Consider the following 8,964-nt stretch of genomic DNA (forward strand, 5'->3'; position numbering starts at 1 on the left):
TGAATAGTGATTCTTATACAGTAAAAACATTTTCAAGAATGAACACAGCATAGCTCCAACATTACCATCAAGTTGACTGATGACACAGTGGTGGGCCCAATCACAAACAGCGATGAGAAGGCCTATCTGCAGGAGGTGGCAGACCTGTCAATGTGTGCAGGACAACAGCCTCTTTTTGAACGTCTCTACAACTCAGTAGGTGGCTGTGGATTTTTGTACACAAAGGCAGAGAGAGGACCAGTGGACATGGTGGGCAGATTCAAATACCTCAGTGTGCACTTGTCATGGACTGTGCACAGTCACTGTGGCGAGGAAGGCTATGCAGCGCCTGTACCACCTTTCAGACAGCTGAGGAAATTAATAATCTCACAGAAGGTACTGAAATCCTTCCACTCGGCTTTTAAACACTAGGGCTATAGCGTGAATAGCTCCTCTCGGGACCAGCGAGCCCTGTAGAGGGTGATGTGCTCGGTCGAGCATACCAATTCGGACTTAACTCCCCTCCCTGCAGGACTCGTATTCCAGGAGGTGCCTGAGCAGAGCTAAAAGGAATTTGAACTGAAGGACCCCCATCACCCCAGCATTGGACGGTTGTGCTGCTGTGGTCAGGCAAACGCCTGCACTGTGACAAAGCCAATACAGAGAGACATAGAGAGACACAGAAATACATTCTCCTATGATGACCTTGATGGTCTTTATACCCACTCACCAACAGAGTACCTTCATTTTGGACATTATCTTGCACAACCTCCTTGCATTAATTTGTTTTTAGATTGTACCTTTAAGGCAGAACCTTTATAGTCCACCACATAATACTGACTTATTTTTTGACTGCAACATATCCACCACTCCTCTTTCACCACTTTCCAGGTTCAATATTTTAGTTAATAACCCATGTCCAATTGACATGAGATGATATATCTGTGTTGTCTAGTTATTATACCTCAATAACCCAAGGGAAGATGAAATTCTAATATATTCTGTATATCCTTGGTTGCTAATTTATGCATACATTCTACTTTCTCTGTATATCTGTATATTTTATATATTGTACCTCAGTAACCAAGGGAATGTGCAATTCTAAATTGTACTTGGTACATCCCATTCTATATCCCGTATTATATCCCAATCCCAGTCTATAGTATTTCACTACACCAATGTCTCTACTACTCCTACAGATGTTGTCCAAAACTCATACAAATCGGTACATATTATCTCTGGAGTCATGTAATGAACATGAATCATTCAAATTTTTCATATTCCATTCCGTTTGGCTATGAAGGGCTTCCAAAATTTGCATGAACACAACCTCTAAACAACACATCAGACAAACCTGATATTGCACAATGGTGCTATCTAGGTTTGTCAAGATCTATAATCAAAATCTTGATTATAAGACAATCAGACACACCATAGCACAATTGTGCTATATCAGTCTGCTCTGTCATACCTCACTGAAAATGTATTACAAACACATGAATGACATGTATGAATACCACTCCTAGGCAAGTATGCACTTTCACTTGTGACGAAGCTGAGAAATTATAGATGAAATTGAAGATTCATCAATTGAATCTTCATTCAATCATCATTCATTCAAGTAAATTCACTGATATGTGCTTTGGAATAAAAATGTAATACAGTATACACACTACAAAAAACAGACTTTATTTGTGAATAACCTGTGCAAAAAAAGAGAATATAGCTTCATTTTAAAAAGAGGTATGTAATCCTCAAGTGCTTAGTGACAGCTGGTAAACTATTACCATAACCACTTAAACCCTATATACTTCATTGACTGGAGTCTCCCAGAGGTCTTTAGGCCCCTACTTTTTTTGTGCCTTTGCACTAAATCTTGTTACGACGCGTGTCCCTATTCTCCCCTAGAATAAGGACGCTAGTGTTCATGTGGTTAAACAGCATCACATCCTGTTTGGGTTACCCTTCTTCTTATCATCATCATCTAATTTGTCTCACTGCTTCTTCCGCAAGTGGACATACAGGACGCCACTGATGAGGAGGAGGGGGATGCACGACCAGGCCAGGATGAAGCAGTAGCCAAAGTGTCCCGTTTTCAGGTCTCTGGAGGAATCCAGGATGTCCCTCCTGTGGAACGTGAAGATGAGGCACGCAGCGAACGCTGTGAAACCTGAAGCGACACAAGAGACATTTTAGTCAAGCGGAAGCTTAACATGATAACAGCGCAGAGATTAGCTGTCATCATTTATACAAGCTCACAATGTGTTGCAACGTAGCACATTGTGAGCTTGTAGCTATTTGAAGAGAAGAGGTGTAGAAGGAAAAGGGGAGCTCTGAAGAACCCCAGTCAACTAAGTACAAAGGGTTTAAGTGGTTATCCACTTGAACCCCAGCATCCATATTTTGGGGGCAACATTAGCCAAAAATAACATATCTACAAGCTCACAACGCATTGCAACGCAATGTTTATTGTTTAGATATTTGGTATAGATGGAAAAAAGGTCCACGTAGAGAGGGAACTCAGGTCCATTTTATTAAGGCTAGAGAGTTTAAGTGTTTATAAAGCTGCCATTCCTACCAATTGAAGATGCCTCTGTGTTTATTTTTCCCAAAGGAGTACGTGATAAACTTTGAATTACCTGCAAAGGCCTGGCAGAGACCTGTGAAGTAGAAGAGTCCTCCTGTGGACAAGGTGAACAGCTGACCCACGAAGACGAGGAAGGAGATGGAAGAGAAGACCACGGAGAGGACCATCAAGGCCTGGACCGACTGCAACCAGTCTGGGACAGCAGGAATTACAGTGACATAACGCAGTGGTTCTCAAACCTTTTCATGTCAAGGACCCCCAAATTGATATTTATTTCCTATTTGAAAATATATTGTGCCTGGGACCCCCAGAAGAGAAGATTTGTGTTCATTCATTATAGAATGCTTTATAATTTGTGTTATTTCAAAATTATTACAAATTCTTAAAATCTTTTTCAAAATGTTTAAGAAAATTGCCGATCTACAAGCTTGTACTGTACTTTTTTTTTTGAATATCCGAAGTATAAAATCGGATTAAAGTGGTTAAACTGATTGTGATGCTATATTAACAAATTCTACTTAGGACCCCCTGGAAGCCCTTCAAGGACCCCTGGCGGTTCCCGGACCACACTTTGAGAACCACTGGCACAACAGACTGAACATTATTAACCATTACATATCTGAGGGCTTTAATTTAGACTTGTCGCTTAATGGAAATAACAGATTTCCATCTGAAAATTTGTAATTTCCGTGTAAAATAGGCTTCAGTATATTAAAGGTACTGTAGCTATGCATTTGCAGGAAGGCAAGAAACCCTGTCAACTATAAGATACATCAATGCCACAAACAAGCAGTTCTTTACCATTTTCATCTGTCGCAGCACACAGCCAATTATTTGTTGCATTATCATGAAAGCAGTTGTACCACAGGTCAGTGATTTCGGAATCTGTCCATACCCACCAGGACTACAGAGAGAGAGAGGGGGGGGGGGGGGAGTATGCAAATCAGTTTAGATGTTTATTGCAGACATTGACCTTGTGCCAAACTGAAAGAAAGTTCATGCATTTTCTACTGCATTTCGCAAGAGCCAATTATAAAAAACAGGTTTCAATTCCAGTATTTTAACCACATACTACGTATGCTAAGTTCACGTGATGCATTTTTGTGGTTGGTTTCCTTGCTGTCTGGTATAGTAGTTACATTGCTTAACACTGACATCTACTGTAACAACCCAGTTAAAAAGACAAACATTACTGAACAGTGGCTCTCTTGAACTATGCCATGTACTGTAGCTGATAAGTTAATGTTTAGGTTTTCTAAATTAACATTATGTTTGTGCTTATGTTTACACTCAAAATGTCACATATTATTATTAGTGCACTGGACCCAATAAGTACAGAGTTGAAAGGAAAGTTTTTTTTATTTCAATGTTTATGTTGCTACAATGTTTATATCCAGATTTCAGCTCAGTGTGTGGTTCTGCCCTGGCCCTCGTTTGAGTGGTTTCAGGGTAGCTCCCTGTTCCAAAATATGCACGTGGTGGGTGGATATGATTTACTCACTGGTACCATAGTAACCAAACATTCCACATTGTTCACTTATTTAAATGGGGTTTAAGTGATATTTCTGGTTGAAATAAGTGTTTGTTTTTTAAGTAATTTTTGGGGTGCTTTTTCAAGCCTTTATTTGATAGCGACAATGGTGAGATACAGGAAATGTCACGAGAGAGAGAGATGGGGAAGGACATGCAGCAGAAGGCCCCGGGCCTGATTTGAACCCTGGTTGGTTGCACATGGACTGAGCCACTCAACCAGGTCAGCCACTCTACCAGGTCAGCCACCGGGGCGCCACAAAATAAGTGCTCTTTATTTTTACCATTCCCTGTCTCTCCAACTCTTTAGTAAACAGTAAATAGATTTCCAAGTCAGTATACAAATTTGATCCTGTCATGAGAGGGAACTCTTAAAGGATACAGATCAAACAAGTGACACCGGAAGTGATGAAATACAAAATGACCAGACACTAACAAAGTGAAGTTTATACCTTTGTGTGGTTCTCTCCTCTGATTGAATACAATTGGTGACATACATGACCTAACCTATATTTTTTTTATCCCCCCAAAAATAAACAACACAGAAAAAAATGGGAAAAAAGCAGTGCTGAATAGAAAGTGCAATAATAAAGCACAGTGCAACAACTCACCTTCTCCACAGTGGCAATGAGGAGCATGGCCAGAGTGACCAGGTGCAACACAGTCACGAACACAAGCAACAGAACCATGGCTTCAAGGGGATTCCTCTGAGGTAGTAGTCAGGTGTCCTGCACACAGACAAGAAATCCCTCCCTTTAACCACTTAAGCCTTATATAGTCCTACTTTGTTGTACAAGTTGTTTAGAAAAGGTTAGAACATTTTCCCAAACATAGGAGGGTTAATGTGGTTAATATTGAAGTCGATACCAATCACTATACAATATAAACTCAGTGTCTCAAATGGACAAACTTGTACCCCTAGGCCTAGGGAACACGGCCGTACAACAGGGAGTACGTGAGAGAAAGTGGGACATTGTTTAACCAAATCAAAGCACAACCGTTACTGAATACAAAACAATATTCATAATGCTGTTTTATTTCGAACATGTTGACATCAAAACTGTACTTCGTGAAATGCTATGGCCACAATTAAAGATAAATATGCACAAAAGTCACTAATTCCAACTCTTTCACTCCAGTAATCATTTGTAATGTTATTATTCAAAAGTTGCGTTATTAATTCATAGAATAATATGCTAGCTATGGTTTTCTCTACGTAAACTCGGGTAAAGGGGTTGGCTACTTGCATTAAGAAAGGGAAAGGGGGTACTGATACTGAAGCCAAACAATGCTGATAAGTTAATTCAGGTCTAATATGTACCTTGTAAGTCATTATAGAATGCTTTATTGTGTGTTTTGATTATTGTTATAAACCATTATGAGTACTTATGAATGCTTATAACTGTAATCATACAGTGTTATAAGCAGATAATGCATTATAGGGATGTTTATAATACATTATAGACATGGGCTTCATAGAAAGTGTTGACAAATCCTTTCTTATGGGGTCTATCTAGGATTTGAAAATCCTTGTAAACTTCACATGGTTCTTCGCTGTAGAAATATGTCTCATAGAGGTCAGCATGTCCACTTTGATCAAGTTGCTGAGCATCTGCACTGGCTATCTCTGCTCATCTATCAAGCCCCAGGCACAGCAGAGAGACAGACAGGGGAATTCCATCTTATCTACAGAGCCTGACCAGCCTCTAAGGATCATTTCACAATCCCAGGACCCTGTAACATTCGTAAACAAGCATGTAGTTGAGAGACACCATCTACAGCAGTGGTTCCTTAAGTGGGTTCCGGGGACCCCAAGGGGTCAAAATGGGGAACAGTTTAACCACTTAAGCTCTATTTCAATAATAGTGAATTTGTAGATCTGTGATTTTCGCTATTTTGAAGCTAGAAACCGATACAATTCACATAGGTTTCTCCCTAGACAGTTGTAGAATTCTGTACTTAATCTAATCTAACAACTCAGATCTTCTCTGGGGGTCTCTTCCAGGGAGGTATGTCGCTTAATATGTATGAATTTGGCGGTACTTGATGTGAAAATGTTTGGGAACCACTGATCTACAATACTGATGGTTTGTGCTTTTTGTGTGGGCAATAGAATGTGGGAAGTGCATGTGCTTCTTCCTGTGTACCACCCTAACCTACCATTGTACTGGAAATACAAGATCTTTATCTCAATATAAAAGCAACAATGAACCATGCTGGGAATATTTATAACTATTTGTGCCAACTTAAGTAATCTTAAGTATGCGGCAGACCAAGATATGTATAGTTTATATAATCGTGTAGGACATTAGTTTCCAGAAGTCATAGAGTCATGTATTTCCATATTTGAACAGCTTTATCCTCTGAAATGTAAGGATGCCATATGTATTACTGTTAGGTGCCAGAGAGTCTGGAAAGTGTCAATGTTGACTTCCTTTTCCTGGGATAAATTATATAATCTATCCATGTTTTAACAATAAGGAAGATAAATGCATAGATTAATGATGGTAAAGACTGTCCTCAGGAAATGTGCGAGGAAGCCGATGTGAGGCTCAGGCTATCTAGCCTCGCCTTCTGTACTGAAACAAAGTTGTTATGGCCTGAGCTTTCATTACATAAATGCCTGCACTGATCATCTTTCTGATAGTCTGATTTCTACTTTGGCTCATCCTTATAAATCTACCCTTTGACCCATACTGGGTGTTTAAATGCAATGTTTAGCCTAAGATTAACCTAAGAATCTAAGATTTGTCTATAATCTATATACTGTACCATGACACACAATATAGTGATAAGTGGGGAAACTGCCATGACTCAGAGCCTGAAAAAAGTTATTAATGGATTCAATTAATGTTGTGCTATGAAGGTCAATGAAGTCAAGCTTTTCTAAAGTGACCAGAGTTGTAATGATTACATTAATATTAGAATGGTATACACAAACAGTTTGGCTGTTGCAATCCTGGCTCCCAAGTTAATGCAAAGTCTTGTGACCATAAAGTCATGAAGGAGACACAAGTTATCTGCTCAATTAACACTATATAGTAAGACATCAAATGAATAAAGGAATAGTGTGTTTATTATACAATCTATTCTTTTAATCTATAGTCAACATTGTGAGCACATAAAATTCACATTTCTATTGCAAAAATAAACTGCAGCGTTCATCGTGTTGTAGATTTCAATGCGTCATTACTTTACATCTGTGCCTCAGATGAGACTTTCCCTTGGCTTCATAAATCATGACTTTCCAACATGGTACAGTTAGATTTTTTTTATGATCCTGTTTTTATCACTGTATATTCAGTGCCTTGCACATGGTTGTCCAATCATATTTTCTCCTGCGGCTCTGCCCCTGGAAACAGAATGCTGTTTCTATTGGATTAATGATGAGTCCTCAGAGAGGTATGTGTTTGGTACCACTCAACATCTGGTTTATATTATGGCTCATGTGCTGCCTGCCTGGCACAGACAGAACCAACATGATGATGATGATGACCATAGGAAGAGCTCTAATTTTAAGGGTGTAATGATACATTGAGGAAAACATTCTCTTTAAAGGTCCATACAATAAATGTACTTATCTCAGCATTTTATAACATTTACCTTAGGTTCACACTTCACAGATACACTTTAGTGCGTCTAGTCTGCAGCATTATGTCCATGAATAGTGAAGATACATGCACAAACATGCAAAACATTTTAGACTTTAGTTTAGAAAGCTAACTGTATTTCAAGGTACAATGTTCAAGGTTATATTTCCCAAATGAAGATGATGAGAGACGTTTCTTACCTTCTAGGTTTTCAGTGCTCCAAGTTTGAGATTTGAAAAATGTTTTGTTGTCTTGTGACCTTTACTGGTGGTCTCTTTCTAGTATTTTCTGGAGTCTACCCTGCTCTGCTTATTTTTGCTTTTCTCCCACACATTCTATCTTCAAACCCTTGGGAGAGAAGAGTACAGAGGAGGAATGCAGAGTAGGAATATCAGTGGAGTTCCCAACGCCCATTTCCTCCCAGCTCCTTCTGCCCTCCCCCTAAAATCAATGGTCTGGACTGCTAAAAACCCAAAATAACTATTCTCTGGTACCGCCCAAAGACCGAAAATATTCCCCACACACGAAGGAAGCCACACATCAGCAGCCTAGATATGCAGCAAGGGACTCAGATATCAGATAACACTCAGATCTTCATCTTACAGTGTTATAACAGTAGGCTACAGATAAACTATAGATAAACTACAATATATTTTATTTTAGGCTAGCCTATCATCTTAGATAGGATTTCCATATCGAAGTAATACATATTATAAAGCTACCATTTATTTACTCCACAAGTAAAAACACATGGTGGCTATTAGTTTAAATAACGGTCTGAGTGAGAGCATAATATGGAGTTATATGTTTACATAAAAAAAAGCACAGTATGTCCAAGCACCATGCAACTGTTTGAAAAGTTTGTAAGAAATTCAGCTTTGTACATTTACTTAAGTACTGTACTTTAATTTTGATGTACTTTTACTTTACTGGAGTATTTACATTTTTTAAAAATACTTTTACTTATACTCCACTATATCTCAGAGTCAAATATTGTACTTCTACACTACAATAATTAGAAAACTTTAGTCACTACTTTGTAGATTTGGATTATTATTACAAAACATACATTAACCAGTTCAGCCCTATTTAAACTTTGGCTATTTGAAAATAGCCAATCCACAATTTCACAACAAGTGACGATGCAACTTGTGAGCTTGTAGATCTGCAATTTTCGAAAGATTTTTATACATTTGAAATTTGTGAAATGGATACTTTTACTTTTGGTACTTTAAGTATATTTTGATGCCAATTCTTCTGTACTTTTACTCAGGTACA

General features: G+C 38.6%; 1 protein-coding gene across 1 annotated transcript; it reads right to left on the reverse strand.

The window, feature by feature from the left end:
- Positions 1–1,647: 1,647 nt before the first annotated feature.
- Positions 1,648–8,043, reverse strand: emp3a (epithelial membrane protein 3a (MAM blood group)). The gene is made up of 5 exons (XM_084062639.1): positions 7,887–8,043; positions 4,708–4,824; positions 3,368–3,470; positions 2,619–2,759; positions 1,648–2,149 (listed from the first exon to the last, which is right to left on the reverse strand). Exons 2-5 carry the CDS (start codon positions 4,783–4,785, stop codon positions 1,974–1,976), a joined length of 498 nt encoding a protein of 165 aa, XP_083918765.1. The 5' UTR covers positions 4,786–4,824; positions 7,887–8,043; the 3' UTR covers positions 1,648–1,973.
- Between the last annotated feature and the right edge of the window lie 921 nt (positions 8,044–8,964).

This window comes from Gymnoscopelus microlampas (genome assembly GCF_963454915.1).
Source record: "Gymnoscopelus microlampas genome assembly, chromosome: 7".
Classification (NCBI taxonomy): domain Eukaryota; kingdom Metazoa; phylum Chordata; class Actinopteri; order Myctophiformes; family Myctophidae; genus Gymnoscopelus; species Gymnoscopelus microlampas.